The sequence below is a fragment of the Alosa sapidissima genome, chromosome 12 (genome assembly GCF_018492685.1).
Source record: "Alosa sapidissima isolate fAloSap1 chromosome 12, fAloSap1.pri, whole genome shotgun sequence".
Lineage (NCBI taxonomy): Eukaryota > Metazoa > Chordata > Actinopteri > Clupeiformes > Clupeidae > Alosa > Alosa sapidissima.
The window spans coordinates 27,319,743-27,342,724 of NC_055968.1; the positions used below are offsets into that span (position 1 = coordinate 27,319,743).

At 41.3% G+C, this 22,982-nt stretch overlaps 2 protein-coding genes across 24 annotated transcripts in view; both read left to right on the forward strand.

Moving 5' to 3' along the window:
- kif1aa (kinesin family member 1Aa) overlaps positions 1-10,265 on the forward strand; it is a 65,496-nt gene extending 55,231 nt beyond the window's left edge. For all 21 annotated transcript variants that reach the window (XM_042056441.1, XM_042056442.1, XM_042056446.1 and 18 more), the window contains 10 exons: positions 399-532; positions 1,156-1,217; positions 1,775-1,920; positions 3,187-3,378; positions 3,814-3,885; positions 4,358-4,479; positions 4,667-4,810; positions 5,292-5,484; positions 5,595-5,713; positions 5,918-10,265. In XM_042056441.1, coding sequence (XP_041912375.1) covers positions 399-532; positions 1,156-1,217; positions 1,775-1,920; positions 3,187-3,378; positions 3,814-3,885; positions 4,358-4,479; positions 4,667-4,810; positions 5,292-5,484; positions 5,595-5,713; positions 5,918-5,960 — 1,227 coding nt within the window. In that variant the 3' untranslated portion in view covers positions 5,961-10,265. The remainder of the gene's footprint in view (positions 1-398; positions 533-1,155; positions 1,218-1,774; positions 1,921-3,186; positions 3,379-3,813; positions 3,886-4,357; positions 4,480-4,666; positions 4,811-5,291; positions 5,485-5,594; positions 5,714-5,917) is intronic.
- A 2,125-nt stretch (positions 10,266-12,390) lies between these two features.
- scly (selenocysteine lyase) lies at positions 12,391-22,979 on the forward strand. 3 transcript variants are annotated; one of them, XM_042056694.1, is made up of 13 exons: positions 12,391-12,465; positions 13,020-13,111; positions 13,203-13,312; positions 13,870-13,970; positions 14,324-14,510; positions 14,940-15,067; positions 15,164-15,319; positions 15,663-15,769; positions 15,875-15,911; positions 18,542-18,625; positions 18,947-19,049; positions 20,293-20,368; positions 20,806-22,979. In XM_042056694.1, the coding sequence occupies exons 2-13, from the start codon at positions 13,023-13,025 to the stop codon at positions 20,957-20,959; spliced, it is 1,332 nt and encodes a 443-aa protein (XP_041912628.1). In that variant the 5' UTR covers positions 12,391-12,465; positions 13,020-13,022; the 3' UTR covers positions 20,960-22,979. The 3 variants fall into 3 exon arrangements, with proteins under 3 accessions (XP_041912628.1, XP_041912629.1, XP_041912630.1); XM_042056695.1 differs by having other exon boundaries at positions 12,391-12,426; XM_042056696.1 differs by lacking the exons at positions 12,391-12,465; positions 13,020-13,111 and having other exon boundaries at positions 13,221-13,312; positions 13,842-13,970.
- The last annotated feature ends 3 nt before the right edge of the window (positions 22,980-22,982 follow it).

Below are 22,982 nucleotides of genomic sequence, written 5' to 3' on the forward strand. Positions count from 1 at the left end.
ATGCGCTGCATGACTCCTGAAGAGTGCTAATTTGCTAATCCATGTTTCAGAAATAAACACAAACGCACCCTCTGCCACAATAAGCTTCTGACAGTGCTTGTTTGCCCAGTGGAATTACATTCTGAAGTCCACTTCAGACTGTCCACTGAAGTTATTTAAAACCTTAGAACATGTTGTTGCTGCCTGGATGACCGACATTGCAAGAAGGTGCATCCGTCATCACTGGCATAATATCTGAGCTGCCAAATCTGGCATCAAACTAGTTTTGAGAGGCAGGCTCCATCCTGTCTCTGAAAGACAGCCACAAAAAGCATTTCTGTTTTCTGATCCTGGCTGTCCTTCTCTTCCTCCTCCTCCTCCTCATTTTCCTCCTCCTCCTCTCTCTCTCTTCATATCAGATGGAGAACTGCACTCAGCCAACAGTCATCACCAAAGATTTCTGCATGGTTTTCTATTCGCGAGATGCCAAGCTGCCCGCCTCGCGCTCCATCCGCAACCTCTTCAGCAGTGGGACCTTGAGGGCCTCAGAGGGGTGAGTGTGTCCATCCTGTACGCACACACACATACACACACACAGACACACACACACACACACACCCACACACACACTCGCACACACCCACACAACCACACACACACACACACACACACACACACACACACACACACACACACACTCTCTCTCACACACACACACACACTCACACACACACACACACACACACACACACACACACACACACACACACACACTCACTCACACACACACACACACACACACACACACACACACACACAACACACACACACACACACACACACACACACACACACACACACAATCTCCATCTCTGTGTCCTTAAAATCTCTCGCCACATTGTTTGGTCCAGCCCTGTTACAGAAAAAAGTGCTCTCAAAGAAGGAGGTAGCTGGCAGTACTCTCTGAAGGCGTATGAAAAATTAGTGTGAACACAAAGGCAGGCTTTTCGAGATGGGGATTTGTTGTTAGTACTTTAGTAACCTTTTTATGTTGAAATTTCTCAGTTGGGGGACCCCTTGTTCACTTTTGACAGGGTTGGTTTGTGTGTGTGTGAGTGTGAGTGTATTGGTGTGTTACTTGTGTTTGACTCTTTGACTCTTTGTGTTTTGTCACAGTAACCGGATCACTGGTGTGTACGAGGTCAGCTTATGTCACTTGGCCGATGCTGGGAGCCCAGGTAAGTGTGAGCCTGTCTCACCTCTCAGTCTTCTCCTGTCTCACCTCTCAGTCTTCTCTTGTCTCACCTCTCAGTATTCCCCTGTCTCACCTCTCAGCCTTCTCCTGTCTCTACACTCTCTCATACTCCACTTAACCAGTCTCTCCTGTGACCTGCCAAAATCCTGTCCAACTGGGATCTCCTCTCTTTCTCCACAAAACAATGTATATCACCACTGGTGCACTCACATCTCATATATCACCACTGGTGCACTCACATCTCATATTTATTCTAAAACTCTCTCAAATAAAACCTGTGACTGCCTCTTTCCTTGTCTCCTTCCCTGTCCCTCTCACCTGTGACCTGTGTCCGTCTCTTCCTCTGCATCTCTAACCTCTTCAGACTCTTCTCCAAACATTCTGAACTTGTTGACCTCTACAGGCTTCACCTTTGACCCTCTCACATTCTCTCCATCTCGTCTGTGCTCCTTGCTTGTGTTCGGGGGAAGGCCACTAACCTGATCTCCCCGCCTCTCTTTTCTCTCTCTCCTCTCCTTTTGTCCTGTGCTGTCCACTCAGGCATGCAACGCAGGCGCAGACGGGTGCTGGACACCTCGGTGGCGTATGTGCGTGGGGAGGAGAACCTGGCAGGCTGGAGGCCCCGCAGTGACAGCCTCATCCTGGACCACCAGTGGGAGCTGGAGAAGCTCAGCCTCCTGCAGGAGGTCAGCTAACATGATGCTATAACATCTTAGCCATTACTCAGCCTCCTGCAGGAGGTCAGCTAACATGATGCTATAATATCACAGCCATTACTCAGCCTCCTGCAGGAGGTCAGCTAACATGATGCTATAACATCTTAGCCATTACTCAGCCTCCTGCAGGAGGTCAGCTAACATGATGCTATAACATCTTAGCCATTACTCAGCCTCCTGCAGGAGGTCAGCTAACATGATGCTATAACATCTTAGCCATTACTCAGCCTCCTGCAGGAGGTCAGCTAACATGATGCTATAACATCTTAGCCATTACTCAGCCTCCTGCAGGAGGTCAGCTAACATGATGCTATAACATCTTAGCCATTACTCAGCCTCCTGCAGGAGGTCAGCTAACATGATGCTATAATATCACAGCCATTACTCAGCCTCCTGCAGGAGGTCAGCTAACATGATGCTATAACATCTTAGCCATTACTCAGCCTCCTGCAGGAGGTCAGCTAACATGATGCTATAACATTTTAGCCATTACTCAGCCTCCTGCAGGAGGTCAGCTAACATGATGCTATAATATCACAGCCATTACTCAGCCTCCTGAAGGAGGTCAGCTAACATGATGCTATAACATCACAGCCATTACTCAAAAAATACATCACTTTAGCGATATCAGTTCATAGTCTGGCCATTGCCAATACAATACAATACACTTACCTAGTCTCATTAGGGTACATTCAGACTAAGTGTCTTTTTCTCAGCTGCCGGTGTCCGTTTTACATTATAATCCTATGGAGTAGACAGTGTTTTCAAAAATGTCGTCGGCTTCTTTTAAAACGCGATCGCAACCGTGCAGCTCAGAAGTTGAGAAATATTCAACTTCTAGTGGAAGAACGGCATACGTCATGCTGTCTTTTTTACAGATGACCAATCGCAAGCGGATTACCGAGACCTGTGGTTTGGCCATTGCCAATACAATACACTTACCTAGTCTCATTAGACTGCTAAACATGTCATAGAAATGAATTGACTTAAATAATGCTACAAACAAACACTACAAAGATACTGTATAGTGTGACTAAAATCAAATTTGTCTACTTGGGTTGTGACACTAGCTAAGTAGAGTATATAGTTCTATTCTATAGAAGCTTAACTGTTGTCATTAGATTGTTTAGATGGGTATTGTATGTCAGTGTTCATTGCAGAAGAATTTCCCATTTCAGCTGAACTCTCCCTCTAAACCCTGGCCGTGCCTTTGTTTGTGCTATGTGTGTGCTCCAGGTGGAGAAGACTCGGCACTACCTCCTCCTGAGGGAGAAGCTGGAGTCCACCCTGCTGCTGGGTCAGGAGTCGCTGCTGTCCTGCGGGAGCGAGGAGTTATGTGACTCGCCCTTCTCCTCCTCTGATGCCGGCCAGGGCCCCAGCCTCGGCCCCGACATTCCCAACGAGAGGCAGAGAGAGCTGGCCGCCAAGGTGAGACCAACCCACCTGAAGAAAGTGTCCCTGTCATTCCACACATGGCTAGAAAGCCAAATGTTTAGTGAAAAACATGACCCATAGCAAATCTAGACTTTTGCAAATAAGAGGCCTATCAGTGGTTTCTGAGAATAGAGACTTGTTGTTAGCAACAGTTATGATAACACTATGACAATGATATGATAACAGCTATTCCACTGGAAGCTCCTGTGTGCTCAAATAAAGAGGAATATCATCACGAGATATGATCTCCAGTGACCAAGGCGGGGGGTGACATTGTTATCACTCTGCTCCGGTTAAAAAATATCATAGGGGTCATTCTTCAATGGGACACATTAATCCGATTGTGCTTAAAGTGTCTGTGTTGAGTAGTTGTTTTGACTGCACGCCTGATGTTTTTCCTGTGTGTGCGTGTGTGTTTTGTGTTTTCAGTGTCTCCGGCTGCTCACTCACTCCTTCAACAGAGACTACAGCCATGTGTGTGTGAGCGCCAGCGAGAGCAAGGTGAGAGCACAGTGCACCTCAGCTGAAGTGTTTCATCCTCTTTCAAGGAAATGCTTGGAGAGCCTCTTTGAATTGCTAGTTGTTATTGTGGTTATCACGAAAAACGGGGGAGCCTCGGACAAATGTTTCAGCATGTTGTTTTTGGCCGAATTGAAATGAGATGTTGAAGAATTTCCTGAATTGAAAAACAACTTTTATTTTTGTGTTGATATCATTTTTGGTGTGATACGCCAAGCAAATTCAACAGAAGACTGTATTGGCCCTCTTTTTAACAGAGCATTATATTAATGTTCATATTTCAATAGGTTCATAATAGGGTCATTATGTGAACAATTGGATAGTATTACCGTAACGATTCACATTGTCTTACACATTCACATTGTCTTTGTTACCCTATGACTTAAATTAATGTAGGCTTGTCTGTGTCTTCTCTCTGTGTGTGTGTGTGTGTGTGTGTGTGTGTGTGTGTTAGCTGTCTGAGATGTCTGTGACACTCCTGAGGGACTCTACTTCGGGCACCGCTCTGAACACCATGATTCCATCATCCACGTGTCCCTCATTATCCGAGGGTCGCTATGGCAACACTGAACTCAGGTTTGATATTTTGTAAACACTCATGCATATACGGTTTCACTTTACATAATATGTAAAACAAATACCTATATAGAAAATCAGTAATGTGCCTGCCACATCTATCAGTCTATCTCTATGGCCAGTACTGGCATCACTTTGTCATATCTTATTGGAAACAGCTTAGAATGACACTTGTCCCTGTCTGCAGACCTCCTACCCCTCGCTCCCGCGCTGCTAGCCCTGACCCCAACGTCCTGCAGGAGGGAGAAGTGAAGAAGTCACCCACTGGACCCCCAGAGCCCAAGCCCAGGACTCGCCTCTTCGTCCCTGACATCCAGGAGATCCGCGTCAGGTAAGTGGGCATTGTCAGTGCCCATCAGGCTTGTGCAAAATTCTAGAATTGAATTGAAACTGGCTCTTAAATTCCAATTAAATTATTGAATTTCACTTGCATTTCAATTGAGGTAGCAAACAGGAAGCAGAATTGCGATTCAAATTTTGCACAACCCTGGTGCCCATGAGGACCCAAATGTGGGTACAATGCCCATGAGAATCCAGGTTCAAGTGTGGCCTGAGGTCATTTCTTAGTCCCACACTCCCTACGCCACAGACAACTTGACACCAGTAACCACCTGAAATGCACTATTTTGTGACACAACAAAGTAACATGTGTGATTAATACATGCCAGTTTTTTTTTTTAATTACTTGCATAGAACACTCTCATGTGGTCTATACACACTGTGTCTTATAGACAAGAAATGACTGTAGCTAGTTGGTAAAACTCGATATCCTGATGTGTGTCACTTAATGTGGCTCCCTCTTATCCTCCCAGCCCAATCGTGTCAAAGAAGGGCTATTTGCACTTTCTGGAGCCCAACACCAATGGCTGGGTGAAGCGCTACGTGGTGGTGCGCCGGCCGTATGTCTACATCTACAACACCGAGAGGGACACTGTGGAGCGTGCTATCCTCAACCTCTCCTCTGCTCAGGTGGAGTACAGTGAAGACCAGCAGGCCATGCTCAAGGTACCGGAATGGATCGGAGTGACCGGAGTGATTCCTTCAATAGCTGTCTTCTGTTGCGGGCCCACTAACCAGAGTTTTCTGTCTTTGCTTTTGTGTCGTTTTGTTTTCAGACCCCCAACACATTTGCTGTGTGCACAGAGCATCGTGGGATACTCCTGCAAGCCAGCAATGACAAGGAGATGCATGACTGGCTGTATGCATTTAACCCTCTCCTCGCCGGCTCTATCAGGTACGCTGACTGAAAGACAGAACCAGAGAGAATGAGAAAGATTGATCCATCAAGCATGCATTCCTTTCATATGACCAGACCAGGATCTGTTTTTATTCATTTGCTACACACACATGATTATACACACACATGATGATAATGATTGGTCTTTACTGACATGATGATGTATCCCCCCCCCCCCCCCCCCCCCCCTCTCTCTGACAGATCGAAGCTTTCCAGAAGAAGAGCTGGACAGATGAGGATTTAAGCTCTCCCCGACAGGCACACACAGAATCTAAAACCACACACAAAACCATCAACACAAAGAGCAATCGAAAAATGTTCACACACATACTGTCCTACATATTCTGTAAGTCGCTGCGGACAAAAGCGTCTGCTAAATACAATAACCATAACCATAATCATAACAAATAACCATAAAATACAAAATGAGCATACACAGAAAACACACACACACACACACACACACACACACGTACACAAGGAAGATAAAGACTAATGTTGTAAATAGACCACTTGACAGAGCCCTGTCCCTTTCTTCTTAACTGTGCCCTGTCTCCCCTGTCCTCTCCCCCAGTGTCTGCACATGCTCAGTTAAGCACTATCTGACCACCAGTGTACTGAGGGACCTCGCTGTGACACACATGTCTATGGGTCCTAGAATGTTACGCCTAAAATCGCCAAGACTCGAGAATAATGTAAACTCTAAAGGTTAAAAAAAAAGAAGGCAAAACAATAGCCAACGGTGTGTGGATGAAGCGTCGGTTTCTTGTTTTTTTGACTGAATAGTAGGTGTTCTTCAGTTCTTAGCCTTTTGATCTCTTCAGTCAAGAAGAAAGCAGTGTGTTGACCAAATTGTCGATTGACAGGGCTTTTTTTGCAATGTACCTAGATTTGTAACATCAGGAAGGTGATATCCCACCCCACCCCACCCTATGATTGTACCTCAGTGTATGAAAGATATGACAAAAAAACTTGCAGATAAATGGCCTTATTTGTGTTGCTTGTCCTCTAACAGGTAAACAATATTACAGCAGGTCAGTATTCAAACCAGAAAACATCCTTATTTTCCAGAATCTTCTTGGCTTCTGCTGATAGGTCAGATCAGTGATAACTGATAAGTCTTTTGCAAAAATGTAATCTCTGAATGCTTTTGCATCTACCCAGTGCTTCTGGAACCCACCATCAATACTTGTGTAAACATCCACTGCTCTCCATAGAAAAGGTCTTGATGTGCTTTAAGATTTCACAATTTATGGAAGAAAAAAAAGAAACAAATACAAAAGAATTTAGCAGTTTCAAAAAAAAATGACAAATGATTCTCATGTCTTTAATCATGTCATAATGCATTGCCTTCCCACTCTGCAGGACAGTTCCAATGATGTGCATTAAGTTCTGCTGTACCCCAAATTGTGGCCACAAGGCCAGAGGAGTGCTGTTGAAGTTGCTCATCTTTGTTCAATCAGGAGTGATAGGCTTTCCCCGATGCCCTGTTATAATTTAGAGATGGTAGCTATGTAGGTTTTACTAAGGTTAAATTATTAGCTAATCATTAATCCCACTATCCCACTAATATTCTGGGGAAGAAAATAACTATTTTCGTTCCCGCCTGATGAAATATCTTTTGTTTGATTAAAAAAATATCTTTATTAGAATTTTTTATCAATGTAGGTATTTATTTTCTGTAACATCGTATGTATTTATTTCAGCGTGTATTTATTGACAAAGATCAAAAAGTTTATATTTTTAAAGAAGTACAGTGCAATTTCTGCATATGGCACTTTTTAATCATGAGTTTCCCTAATCCATCTTACTCACCCAAACACTAATGACTTACTTGCCTTGACCCTTCTTCAAATCAGAGGAAATCATGTGGGTAGTGTAGGCAGTTGATTAGGAACTGCATCGATAGATACGGTAGACTGCTTGATTACTTGAAATTCAGTACATGTAGATCAGTTACAGAGCAGAACATTTTAGCACATATGCACACACACACACACACACACACATACTCCATTACACATGTACTGTAATACACACACACATATACATCGCATACACAGTGAAATAAAAGATAGACTCTAGAGAAATAGGTCCAGATGTCGATACCCCTGAATAGTAAGAAACAGATAAATACTCAAGAGTAGTTGCTCTGAACTGAGTCTGACTCGTGTCAGACGGGAACCATATCAGACATGTAACACATCAAGCAACACATCCTCAGTCAGAAAGACGACCTACTGTACGTACAAGTTGTCCAGCAGTCTTTTGTATACCCCTGGCGTTTGTAGCATCAGGACAGGGCACTGGAGAAGGATCTGGAAACTGATATAATTTAGTGCCTCTCTTTTCATCCATATCGCTACCCCCTGTTCCTTTCTTCCCGCCATCTCTGTCATCCACACAAGCTGCTTCAGTGTCGCACACCCAACCCTCATCGTCCTCTCATGTGATGACCCCAACCCCCGTCTCAATGCTCATCAGTCTGTACACACTGGCAAACAGTAGTACATAGTTTTATTCAGTTTGTAAATTTGAGTGTACAAGTTATGCACTTAATGTGACTGTGAGTTGTCACATGCAACGTTTTCTAAGCATACTGTATCTAGTGATTAGAATAGATAATACATTTCTACTGATAGCTACTTAAAAGTATATATATATATATATATATAAATATATCACTGAAAGGACATATGGACCCATGTGAAGTGCAGTTTCCTCCCCACCCCCACCCAGATTCTGGACGAATGGACCTAACCTCATAGTATCCTCTCTTCAGCTAGTCATGACACAGCTCCTGTACAATTCTCTGATGACGTTTTCTGCTCCCCCACTCTTCAGTGCAGTGCAGAATGCTTTTAACTCTCAGGCTGCATTTCCGTATAGCCCCCTCTCTCTCTCTCTCTGTTCGAGATGCCTGCTTCCACTTTTGGAATGCCATGGTTGCAAAACAGCTGTGCTATCCTTTGTGTTTTTGTTTGGCTTTGATGAGAGTTTAGATTGTGTTCATGTCGTGCAACAAAACTGGCTTTGATGCTGTTAATGTGGCATCCATCAAATGTGTTTACATTGCAGAGATTGCACGTTGGATACAGCGCTTCAAATGGACTGTCTGTTGTGGTCATTTTGTGATTTCTGTATTATATGCGGCGCACATATCAGTTCATAAGCTCACACTATTTATGCGAATTATTAAGTGAGGAGATAATAAGTCCATATTATTATATTTTCATGATTGGACTTGGTAAATGTAGAACACAACAGCCTTGAAGGTATGCAGCTGAGCTGTTCTTGCCCTTGAGTTTGGGAACCAGTGGTGCAAGAACCAAGACTAATCTGTTCCTCTCCGCCTCCTGGCTGTGGGCAATGTCCAGAGTGTTGTCAGTGATTGGCTAGTTCCCCGAAGGAAGCACCCTATCAGGGTGGAGTATAGGCGTCATCAAGCCTGAGGTCAACCAGCCTACAGGGATGACGATTAAAGAAAGCAATCTTATGGCAGGGGGAACTGCAATGGAAAGACGTCTTTTACAACCAAATCACACACTCTGTGTTTGCCCCCACCCCTCCATGGATACCAAAATGGAGGGGTCATGGATGGTATTAGTTAATCATTTATTTGCTGATATTAGTTACAGAGCTTATCAAAATACTGAACTTATCAAATGTCCCCACCAGACAAGTCACCGCCCAACATCATCAGCCTAAGTGTACTGCTTGTGTTGTTCTGCGTTTGTAATCGAGTAGCGCATGCAATCTTTATGGCAAGGCCTGGCTGGGCTAAGAGAGAGTCTCGGCTCATTGCGCATTGTAAACATCTCACTTGCTACAGTGTGAACAGTTCAGTTCTTTTGACCAGTCTAATCACTGCAATCCTGGACATGGGTTGGTCCTCTAGATTGTGCTGTAAGTGCATCATTTAAACACTAAAGAGATGTAAATATCAAACTAAGGGGATTGTTGACTTTTTATTTGCTGTGAATTAATTTAGAGGGAAGTTACCGTTCTGTCAGCTAGGTTATACTGTAGGTAGATTGAAGAGGTGTTGTCAGCACATTTAATGGAATAGGCTCTACGCACTAGTGGGGTCTGAGATGATGAAGAATCTGCACATCTCTTGGCCAGCACAGTTTTTGATAAAGTGTTTACAGAGTGGAGTAATCATCTTCGTCATCATTATTATTGTCACCATCACCATTAACACTGTCCACACTCCCAACAGCCTCTGCAAAACAGATTTCCATCTGGCACATTGTTTGTGTGCTAACATTTCCTTTCCATTCAGTGCGCACAAAGCAAAACAGAAAACATAAAGTCATGGGCATTTTTTTCTATTTTCCCTCTTATCTTCTTCTGGATGTTATTTTGCATTGTATATAAACATGATTGCTGTGAATGGTGTTTTATGCTGCGGTAAGCTGTTTATTCCATTTTAAATGGGCAGTAGTTCAATGTCTCTATTTGAGTGTTGGAGTTTAACGAGTCAAATGTTTGTGTACACTTAACACATTGTCAGATATCAAATAAACGTGGAACTTATGCAACACTATGGATGTCTCTGGTGTCATCTATCCTATTTTTGACGTGCGTTTTGTAATCTGATATATCGCCCATGGGATATTTTCCAGTAGCCCTATACAAAGGACACAATTTTATCAACGTTTTCAATTATTGATATACAACAGGTTGTGAAAGCACATGCAGTATCACAATATGAAGAAAGATTATGAGAAGAAATGATAACGAGTCGTCAATTACATAGACCTATAGATAAGATAAGAAAGATAAGATAAGGAAACTTTATTGTCCATTAAATTTACATGAATGGAAGTTTTTGTTCTGGCAATCTGGCAACACAGGGACAGAAAATATTGAACATAAATACACAGAAAATATGAATAAGCAGCAATGTTTTTGGCATTATTTTGTGTCTCTGTTCACAGCAGAGGGCACAAATTATTTTATACCCATTTTCTTGAATATAGGATCTTGAGTCTCCTATCAAATGGTAACAACTGGAATGATCCATCAAGTGGATGTTGGATTGTCTTCTTGGTCATGGACCAACTATATAGGTTCAGGAGTTGCTGGCCTGGTTGAATACCTGAGTTAGCTTGTTCCTGTGTTAAACTGAGGTTCCCATACTAAGACACAGTGTTAAATGAGAACACTCTCAATGAGTGACCTGTAGACCATGGATTTTACATCACTTGATGATGTGGACCGACCCAAAAATGTATTCACATTCATCAGCTAGCTACTGTACCTGTAGCGGGCAGCCGTGGCCTACTGGTTAGCACTTCGGACTTGTAACCGGAGGGTTGCCGGTTCGAACCCCGACCAGTAGGCACAGCTGAAGTGCCCTTGAGCAAGGCACCTAACCCCTCACTGCTCCCCGAGCGCCGCTGTTGATGCAGGCAGCTCACTGCGCCAGGATTAGTGTGTGCTTCACCTCACTGTGTGTACACTTTGTGCTGTGTGTGTTTCACTAATTCACGGATTGGGATAAATGCAGAGACCAAATTTCCCTCACAGGATCAAAAGAGTATATATACTTATACTTATACCTGGCAAATAAGCCAAGCTAAGCACTAAGAATGTTTCTTAGTGACCTGAATAAAATGATTCAAGTTAAATGTCAGTGTTCATGGAAGCAAATAAACACAATTAGCTTGTTTTATTGGTGAAAAGGGTCGTCAGTATGAGTTTTTAGAATGATAAACCCCAACTTTATTCTTTAAAGCAAATTATTTTGTGGACTGCTTGGCTATGGGTCGCGGACCCCCAGGGATCCCCAGACCCCATTTTGAGAACCACTGGCCTAGATTACCATATAGTCTATTTCATCCACTAGAATGAGAGAGTGATCCTACTGTCCAATAAATTAGACTAGACTCCAGACCATAGACCAGGCTAAACCTAGATTAAACGTGCCGTGTAAAGTAATGGTAATATTTGATAACACTGATGTAATTATTCAGTTATAATAGGATATTTCAGGATTCTCTTCCAATCTGTTTGATCCAGCTCAAAAATGTAAATACAAAAAAAACATACATTCATACAAATCAACATATTTATGTTTATGTGTTTATATTTATGGATTTAGCAGATGTTTTTGTCCAAAGCAACTTACAAAAATATAACAATACAATAGTTAACATTAACAGTAAACAGCATTGCAAAGTTGGTAAGACTACATTAAGGAAAATAAATAATAATAATAATATTAATAATAATAATAATAATAATAACAATAATGTCAAAACAATATCAACAATCAATAATGAAAAGAAACAAATAAAATAAATATACAAACCATAACAACCACAGATTATGTCAGCATGCAAAAAACGTTGGAAATAATTTTCAACACTTTAGGTAGGCTACTGTAGGCCTACAAAATAGGGTAGCCTACAAAATGTTGGGATTTGGATATCATTGTAGCCAATAAAGCCCTATTAAGAATAAGCCCATAGCCTATGTTTTATTTATTGGTGATTTGGCAGTAGGCTAAGTGAAATTGCTTTACATTTTCAAAAGGGAATTCTGAAGTGAAGCAAATCACATCACTGCATTAGTAGATTCTTTTTCAAATTTAACGAGAAAAGCACAAATCAACTCATGAACAAGAGGACTTTTATCATCTTAACCCACCTCACTTCCTGGCTGCTGGCGGCTCTTCGTGTCATCAGCAGTAGTGAAGTGAAGTGAGTGACTGTGAATCATTGACCATATCCTATCTTGTGGTAAGTCTGGAGAAGTTTGTAACGGTCAGCAACTGAACTGAGTCTGCAGATCTCATCATCACTTGCTAGTGTAACGTTCCGTGTCTGTTTCATATCTTTGATCATAAAGTATTTTCTAGTCCCTGCTTCCCAGATAGTCGCTAAACTAAGCTAGCTATGTTAGCACCCACAATGACATCTACTGATATCATAGTAGTTACATTGGTATTAACCCCAAATGCAATTCGTATGGTATTTTACATGAGAAATCATTATTTGTTATTGTGAATCACTCACTAAATGCATAACCTGCCTCTTGGCGAGACCACGGTCATTGAGCGGGGGAAAAGCGACAGCTTGCAATAGAAGTGAAGTGACCAAGTGACTAGAACTGGTTTAAAAGTAACATGTAACAGTTGCATCAGTATCGGTCAGCCCCGAAACGTTCTCTTTATGTATACAATTTGAAACAGTTATTTTTTAACAACAATGTTACTGTTCATATCCACAATGTATCGGATTATTTGTTTGTTTACATGTCAGTTCTACATTTACCTTTATTCTCGCGTCCCTAGAACATGTGCGAGAAGCAAGCGCATTCTTTCGTGACCGACTATTCACACTGGGGTCACTCTTTCAGCCACCTCTCCGAAGTGGACGAGGAGAGGTAAGAACAACTTGCAAGCAACCTAGTAGGTTACTTCAATGAATGTAAACAGTGTCAAAAATGTAATCTCTCATATTTGACTGGTTGCCAGGATATATATGGATTACAATGCCACCACCCCTATGGACTCAGAAGTTGTGGAGACAGTCACAGTTGCAATAAGGGAGGCTTGGGCCAACCCCAGCAGCAGTTACCTTCCAGGTGCAGACATTCCCATGTTCATTCTAAGGATCACAAGTGCATGGGCTCAGTTACGAACCACTGATAGATTAGTCTACTCTAGTGCACAGTGCTCTAATGTTGAATAAATGCTGTTAAAATACACCGTTTACATTTAATACACACTCTGGCTCCTTATCAGCTTTGCATTATCACACTATCTGCATTTGGATGTCAGTGTTGGTTAAAGAAGACAGAATGCTTTTTGATTAGATGGCGAATTGACCAGCTAGAACATTTAGTTAATTGCAATGTATGCAAGTAGTTAATGCTGTCTGTTTTGGAAAATTGACATTGCAAAATTTTAATTTACGTATTGCATGTATTTTGGACATAATACGGGTCAATGCACATGGGCGAGATCACATTGTTTGTTATGTTTACATAGATTTCTGCATATAGATAATATGTTAATGCCAGGTGTGAAATGGGTGTTTGTTTGTCCTGATTGGGATATATTTTATGTCTTTCATTATGTGCTGTATACTGATGCATTTTGTTTCTTTCACAGCCAGTCTAACTCTGAGTTTCGAATGTAGGTGTGAAGGCAAGGGATATAATTAACCAGGCGAGAGAGAGTGTCTCTAGAATGGTTGGAGGAAAACCAGAGGATATCATCTTCACTTCAGGGGGAACTGAGGTATGCAAGAGACATTGAACCAGCCCATCTGTGTGTTTGTGTGTGTGTGTCACAGAGTGTTCTTAAACTTGTACTAGAAGCTGTGCAGTAGTTTTTAAATTTAGCTTTTGTGTATTCTTGTTTTTTTAGGCTGCCTCTATTTTTAGGTCTCTGTAAGCTCACATTTTTTTTACATTCCTTCTTTCCTCAGTTTATAATGCATTGAGTCTCTTTTTTCAACTGTACATTTGCCTTTCTGTTTGATTGTCTGTTGCACGTGCAGTGTCTCTGTCTTTGTACTTTATGTCAGTCTGTTCTTTTCTCTGTGTCTAAGATGTGCGCAGATACACACTCTGTCACTATGTCTCTTTCAGGCAAACAACCTCGTGTTACACACTGCGGTGAAGCATTTCTGGCAGAGTCGCGAGGTGGCGGAGAGGGAGGGACTGGACAGTTCCCAGCAGAACGGCAGAACCATCCTACCTCACCTCATTATCTCCAGCATAGAGCACGACTCCATCCGACTGACAGCTGAACATCTAGAGAAGGAGGGCAAGGCAGGTAGGACAGCCCCGTCTGCAGACATGCAGACTACTGCCACATGCAACCCGTTTCATACTTTGTGGGTCAGTGCACACGCTTTTACCTGCCTAAACATGTGCATTTGGGCTATTCAGAAAGGTTGTCTGTGGCACTGTGTCTCACTACAGTTTTAGCATGTCTACTTAAAGTTCTACATTGGCTTGACAATGAGCATAATTATGCTTATGTGAGTAATTTGGCTTGACATATGAGCATAATTATGCATGTAGGCAACATTTTGTATCTCCCAGTGTTGGAATCTCGCCGAAAGATAAATCTTTCCATAGATATATGTGCTTTTTATTTATTAAATTATAGTATTGTATTTGTGCAGTTTAGCTGTAGGCTAGCATCACCGAGTTATAGTCACTTCTTATAACTAGGGTCATGTTTGGATTCTTGCCCCAGAGGTCACGTCTGTATCAGTCTCCAAGGTGACCGGTCAGGTTGAGGTGGAAGATGTGGTTGCCGCGGTGCGCCCCACCACCTGTCTTGTTTCCATCATGACTGCCAACAATGAAACTGGAATTATCATGGTGAGAGGATGCTCTACATTGATAAAATATTAAACTCCATTCTGTAGGTACTGTAGCTGAGCAGGGGATGCTAACAGTATTACTCTGTTTTCTCAGCCAATCAAAGAGATCTGTCAGAAGGTGAGAGCGGTCAATAAACAGAGACCTCTTCCCAGAATTCTCCTCCACACAGACGCAGCCCAGGCCATTGGGAAGATTCGAGTAGATGCTCGCGACATGGGCGTGGATTACCTGACGATAGTGGGACACAAGGTTTGACACCCACGTTAGTGGTTCAATATTGGTTTATCTATGTACCAATCTACTAATGGCAGAAGCTAGTCTGCATAGTAATTGTGTCTTGACGTATTTTGTTGTGAAATATCTGATTGCCTTTGTCATGTTATAATGTTATGGATTTCTTGTTGTTACATGATACTTTCAATACAGTGTAAAACATTATGTAATGTAAACTGCAGTTTATCTTTGCATGTAAGTCTTTGTAAGACTAACTGTTTAGTAAGCATCTACAGGACATAATCCTGCACATTCACTATATTCTTTACCTCACCAATCAAGATGCTAGCGCTAACCTAAGGTGATCCTCTGTCTGCAGTTCTTTGCGCCTCGAGTAGGAGCACTTTATGTGAACGGACCTGGTACCATCTCTCCTCTCTACCCCTTGTTCTTTGGTGGAGGCCAAGAGCGCAATTTCAGGCCAGGGTGTGTTTAGTTTTTTTATATATTGCATGACTTTACTAAAAACCATTTGAACAAAAATTAAATGGGATCAAAATGTTTAATATCTGTACATTGTCTGTTTTGTAGCACTGAAAATACTCCAATGATTGCTGGACTAGGAAAGGTAGGGTACCAACTGCTATTTGTTTTCCCAAGCCTCACTAAATACAGTATAAAGTATGAGGTCTGTTTGCGCTATATTAAAGGTGCTATAAGCGATGCAGGGTAACGTCACTTCTGTTGACGTTCAAACAAAACAGAGCTAGCTCGCTACTCTCTCACCCTCCCTCCCGTGCAATTGAAACTCTCCAAAATGACATCTCCTCAGTGATTTGCTGGAACAGTTTGTTATGTTGTTATGGGCAAGGTTTGCCCAAGTTGTTTTGTGGCCGTTTTTAGAGCTGAGGCTGTCCACGGAGACCTCGTTTTTTGTATGTATTCGGGGCACAGGCAGCTAGCGGATGGTGAGGTGATGTTTGTTTGCAGTATGTGACAAAACATGTTTTAGCTTAGACACCGCGTTACATCGCTTATAGCACCACAAGTATACTGTAAGCACCGCTATAAGTAAGTTGATCATTTCAAGTATGCAGAGCAATGCACTGTATTGTTTTTTGATGGCTTCATATCACAGTGCATGCAAAGCAGTGTACTATATTGTTATCCAATCGCTGCTTCTTATTCTTCTTCTTCTAGGATTTTTCTGCATTTAATGAGTTGAACCGCTTAACGTACAATCTTTTTGGTGTGCAATTTATACTTTTTGAGATATTAATTAAAACCTCCTGTCATAGACTTAAAATTAATTAATTCTTGGTCATACTAATTCATAGTCACACCAACTTACTTATGTTCCTCACTAATGGACCCTTTCAAGAGAGTTCCATTATCAGCATCATAGTTGGCCCCACAAGACTTCCTTTTTAACATTCCATATGTTATCTTAATGCAGAGGAAGTAGATTGGGGCCCAAATAGAATGTTCAAGCATTGTTTTTGTTTTTATTGTTGAAAGGGTCTATACTCACTCACTCTCACACTTTAGTAATTCAATCTCACCCATACTCGCGCACTTACTCTCACTCAGATTTAATAACTCATCCTTCATTTTCTAACTATCCTTTGTTGGTCATTCTCTATGTGCACTTAAAGGTTGTATCAGCGATAGCGGGGATACATCACTTCTGTTGATGTTCAAACAAAACAGAGCGCTAGCTCGCTACTTCCGCTCTCTCCCTCCTGTGCAATTAAAACTCTCCTAAACGCGCATCTCGTCGGTTATTGGTTGAAACACTTTATTTTGCCTTTGAGTGGGTTGCCAACCCTTGTTGGTAGCAATTGTTTTTGTGTACAGATCTCGGAGCCTAGGCTGCCTACAGAGACACGTTTTTTTTGATGGCCTGCTTATGGGGCAGACAGCTAGCGGATCGTTAGGAAATATTAGATGAATGTGATCATTTATGTTTGGGCCTTTTTTTGCACATGCAATGGAAAGAAAAAAACTTTGCTCTGCATGCACTAGTATTTCCTTCAGTAAATACATCTCATCTCTATTATTTTTACCTTTTTCGCGTCTGATTCAGCTTGAACCGCATAACATACAAACTCGCAAATGCTGTTGTGTAGGTCTTGTAAATGTAAAAGACCCTTGAGCAATGTATTTTACATTTTTGAGAAAATTCTGAGATATTTGGCATAAACAAGAGAAAGTTTCCCATTGAAAATACATTGTGGAATCTATGTGACTTTCAACTACTGAAATCATAATTGGGCAATCAAGCTGGTTGCACTCAAAGGTTTTAGAGCGGAGCCAGACAGGGGTTGAAGTGGAGCAAGAGGTGCAAACGGTTGACAACTTTCGTGCTCTATTATTGCAAGGGGGAGGGGGGACAAATCCTCATACAGGCCAGAGTAAGCCCTCGCTGCTCTAATGTTAATTGGAGACTTGTGGAAATGCACCAATAAATTGGTGTATCTTATCTTCTCTTCTCTTATCTAAATCTCCCCACATATATCTATCCACTGGCTTGCTGCTGTGTTCTGCTGGCTGCTGCAGCTCTTCAAAGGCCCCCCTTCCCTGTCTTCCTTTCCACTCAAGTAGGAATATTAATACTAGACACCTTTCCTACTCATCCATCTATCCATTCATCCATCCATCTCTCCATCTATCTACATCAATCCATTCATTCCTCTATCTATCTGTCTATCTTTATCCATCCTGCATTGGAACCACTTTGATTAATACAGTATGACAGCCACAATAACAACCCCAGCAACATCCTAACAACCTCTTTGCATGCACTGGTATTTCCTTCAGCAAATGCATGTCTAGTTGTTGTTTGGTGGGCGAGTAGCTGAGTAATTGCATTTGTCGACATTTGGCATGGTGTGTAATCCGTGTCATTATGAGTGTGTAATTATCGCAGAATAATTCAGGCAATTAAATCGCATGCTTGGTGGATCACATAATCACATCTGGAAGGCCCCACTTGCACTTGGAACACTGAATGAAGTCTGAGACAATGTATATTTTCCGAAGATGATATGAGTTGGAGTCAATGGGTTTACCCGACCACAGTATGCAGCCTCATTTGAGATTAGGAATATTTCCCTTGTCTCGCTGTCCCATAATAACCTGTCTACTTTATTCTCTTATGTCTTTTCAACCTTGCTCAGCGGTGCAAGAGCCACGTATCCTGTGTCAAATTAAATGTGCTTTGTGTGTGTGTGCATGTGTGTATCTTGTGTCCCACAGGCTGCCGAGCTGGTGAACACGCACCTGTCAGAGTATGAAACACATCTCCGCGACATCAGATGCTACCTGGAGGAGAGACTATTGGTGCGTTCAGCTTCTCTGTGTGTGTGTTCAGTCAAGTTAACTAAACGCTGTTCTATGTTTAATGTCAAAGGGCCAAACCTAAATGCACTTCAGTGGCATTTTAAACGTCTTTTGTTCAACATGGGTTAATGTTGCTTCGCTTTCCTTCTTTGTAATACAAAGGCTTTCTGATTTGAAACCAAATACATTCCTTGCTGCATTTGACAGTGCTTTAAACAAATATTTTCCCTTACTACCTCAAGCTTATATCTTTGTCATCTTTGCTTAGTCTTCTGTAAATCTATGTTCTTGTTCATCAACTTTACCGTCCTTTTGCTGTAGGCTGTGTTTGGGGCAGATAAAATCCGCTTCAACAGTAATTTTCCCGGTTCTGACAACCTTCCAAACACGTGCAATATATCCATCTTGGGTCGAGGATTTGTGGGTAAGTTTGGGGTTCATTGGCTCTGTGGTGACATTAATGAAAGCACAGGTCAGTTGTAAATGTATGCTACCACACAGAATGAATTAATAATAAATGCCCATTTAGGTACAGGACGTTAGGTTCAATACAGATGTGTGAACGAATGTACTGAATGCAGTTTTGAACAGTAATCAACAGTAAGCTTTTTTGTGTGCGGACCATTTTTCAAATTCAAGTTCCCACACCGACATATTAAGTGGTAGACCGTATGTCAGTTTAGTCAATTAACATGAAAAAACATTTGACACCTTTTCAAAATACTGTTACCGTTGCACATCAGCAATATTGCCAGTGAATTTAAGGCTAGCAGTACCTAGAGGCTCACCATACCGAAAATGAACCGAACTGATTTTAGTGTACCATTACACCCCTACTAAAAAATGAAAATTCAAACCATTCAAACCGAGAGTTCAAACCAAGGAGTCATGTAGAGGAAGAAGAGTTAATTGCTGATGATGGTCATGATAGAGTTTTGGGATCATTGTTTGTGTTTGCATGGCTCTCAAGACTGTAAGCTGATGTGATTTGGGGCCAAGAAGACAGTGGTACTATTTTCGTATCAGCAGTTATAGGTATTCCAATTGCATTTTTGAGACTCTTTTTTGAGATTTTTTAGTTTTACAACAGTAAATACAGAACCCTTTCCTGATAACCCCACTCTACACTCTATGAATAGGAGAGTTTTGTTGTGCCAGTAGCCGCTTTTACATGGACGTTTTTTCCAATCAGATTGAAATGAATCTGATTAACAATTTCAACCAAACTGTTTACATGAATGCTAAATAAACCGATTGGTGTTTAATCTGCGTTTACATGGAACAAGCATTTAATCATATAGAAGCTCCTTGTTGTATTGCCGCCACGGAAACTCAATTGTTTACGTCACTCTGCATTGTTACCACATAGAGAAACACCTGTGCAGAAAGAAATCAGAACGGAGTAGACCACCTCTCTCAATCCAATCGGAAAATAGTTGGTTTGGGACTTTGGGCTGAATCCGATCGGTTGGAGTGTTTACATGAGGCATTTTTATTCTGATTGAGCCACTACTCCGTTTGTAATCAGATTAATTGTGTCTACAGTATGTAAACGGGGATAGTGAAAGTCTTCATGAGAAGTGGGTCAAGCCCTGACCCCCAGGTCTCATGTTTGACATAGGGCAGGTGTGAATTAATGATGTGTCCATCCCCACCCCCTGCCGTAGGTCGCCGGGTGCTGGCCACCTGCAGGAGACTTCTAGCTAGCGTCGGAGCCGCCTGCCACTCGGGCCAAGTTGATCGGTAAGTGGCCTTTTAGTAGTCTCTCATTTTCCTCAGCATGTACCTACAGTTTTGGAGAAGTTTTCTCTGTTGGTTTATGCTTTTTAATGTTGTTTTAATTTGTTTTTTTTTTTATTAAGGAATCATATACATCAAGGCGTTCTTAGGCACCACACACCAACATATGCATAAACATCAGTTAATTTTCCTTATTTAAAACATCTAATAAAGAAGTTAGGCTTAGAATAGCTCCGTCGTTCTAATCTATTTGACTGGTTTAATCTTAACATAAAAAACCCAGTATTGGATCTGAATATATTCACCCATAAATGAAGTCATTAATGATTTGGGCGGCAGTGCTGAACAGTTCTTTTCATCAATCATTTTAGGTATATAATTGTGATAAAATATTTGATAAATGTTTTCTTCTGTGTGTGTATGTGCGTCTCCACCCTAAGGCCCTCCCGTATCTTGCTGAACTGTGGAGTGCCTTATGACGTAGCAACCAATGCTCTACGTCTGAGCGTGGGGCGGAGCACCTCACGAGAGGATGTGGACATAGTGGTGGAGGACCTTAAGCAGACGATAGATGTGCTGGAAAGAATGAACTAGTACTTTTGCACCACAAGGAAGGGGATTTCTGTGCGATAGCACAAACCATTGATCAGAACTCACTGTAATGATTAACTGAGTTGTATTTAATTTTTTTCCTTTCAAATAATATTTTAATAGATGAAATACTATTTAAATTGTTATTTTGAATTTTAGTTGTATTAATTCTGTATTTACAGTAGTTCAATTCTTCAAACGGTCTTTGGTTCTCTCAATGAAGTACCGACCGTGCTAGAAGTTCAGTCAAGTTCAGTCAACTTAATATCTGAGCATAGTCATGCATTTTTGCTCTTTGACCCAATACCCAGGGGCTTTTAAACACTACATTAGATGTGGCACATGGGATTGCCAAAAGGAAGATAGCCATGTGCAGACATGTAACACAAGATTCAACTTTCCTGTAAAGGAATTAAATTCTGACTGAGCATGCAGATGTGCCTCCACTCTGCTTGCTGCCACACGTGAACACTAGCTTGTGAGTGAAGGCTAGCTCATCAACTTCGTCAGTCCCATCATTAACCCATCATTTTGCATCAGGGCACACCAATGTGATTCCTAGACATTTTCCCCAAATCCTGTGACACCACTGCTGTTACACTTTATAATCAATATACACCAGATGATGTGTGCCACTCAGTAAACAGATTGTCTGAAGCTGAGATCAGTTCTTCCTAGAATGGTGAACCTCAACCAAGTTGCAGATGCTGCAATTGGCTTTCATGTCACAACATTCATTCCTCACAGTTGTTGTTTCAAACTCAAACACAAACTTGTTCATGAAACTCTGGTTTTCTTCACCGGCTCCATACTGCCAGACACTAGACTACTTGTTTGATGGGAAATTACCCTGTGCCTGTGGCATCCGTTCTTTGCAAGAGGTCTGTAAGAGTTTGGATGATAACTTAAATACCAATGACATTAGGAAGGATGGTGCAAATGAAGCCATGTCATACAGCCATGAAGGACGTTTATAACTAGCGTCTCCATTCATCTGCTGAAATGGACAGTTTGATCATTACAAAGTACTACCAAAGTCACCGGGTTCCCACGGGTCATGGAATTTCTGGAATACAGAATACTGGAATTTGAGTGTCTATTCCAGATATGGAAAGTCATGGGATTTTATCATTTGTGGGGCAAGGTCATGGAATATTAGGGAATTTTGTAGTAGCAGGTTAAAATTTACTTGCCAAAATACATGAATGCAAATATACACAGAATTGATAGATATATCTGGTAATTAGCTTTACTGCTGGCTTGAGTGGTTGTGGTTAGCTTAACTTTGCTTATTCAATGCCCATTTATTCAGCTCCCACTCTAAAAAAAAAGTAAAAGATTCTTGAATGCTATGCGGCTAATCTTAAATCTTCATTCATTGTAAGTACTGTAGGTCATGGAAATTCAGGTTTGTTTTCCGGGAAAGTCAGGGAAAAGTCATGGAATTTTACATCTGACTTAGAGTGGGAACCTTGTATACAGTATATTACATTTGTTTGCGTGAATCAGGGTACAACTTTATCCAGTGTCTTTTTTTCTCTTTATTTCAATATTCTTTTTTATAAATTATCATTTTAAAGATTTCTGGGCTGTTTGCATGAATATGTTATTTGATATGCATCAGAATATTTCAAATTATTGTTTATTTGGGATATGAAAAAAATTGTTTCAAATGTTTTTTAATAATGTAATATTTTGCTAATTTGTGTATAAAAAGATTCTTGCACTTTATCTATTATCTCTTGATAGACCCTTGATCAAAACAAATGTGAACTGTGACCACAAAAGAAAAGTTTAACAATACAGAAATAGAAACAGTGGAAACTGTTATATAATGTTTGGTCCATTAACATTGGTTCCAGTGGAGTAGCATGGCACTGAGCTTAAGGTCATTGGCCAGAGCTAAATGAATTTCAGCTGGTAGTATGCTATCTCCTTTAACCTTACTTTTACTTCCCTCTTTCAGTGTTAATCTGATAATGCTCTGATAGAGCACCATTAAAGTTCCAATGGATCGACCTGACTT

What these genes read in the sequence shown, in the direction of transcription:
- scly (XM_042056694.1), top strand. Translation starts at nt 13,023, where the DNA reads ATGTGCGAGAAGCAAGCGCATTCTTTCGTGACCGACTATTCACACTGG. An exon ending in AGAGAAGGAGGGCAAGGCAG is followed by an intron (nt 14,511 to 14,939) that starts GTAGGACAGCCC and finishes TTCTTGCCCCAG; the next exon opens with AGGTCACGTCTGTATCAGTC. An exon ending in CACTCGGGCCAAGTTGATCG is followed by an intron (nt 20,369 to 20,805) that starts GTAAGTGGCCTT and finishes CTCCACCCTAAG; the next exon opens with GCCCTCCCGTATCTTGCTGA.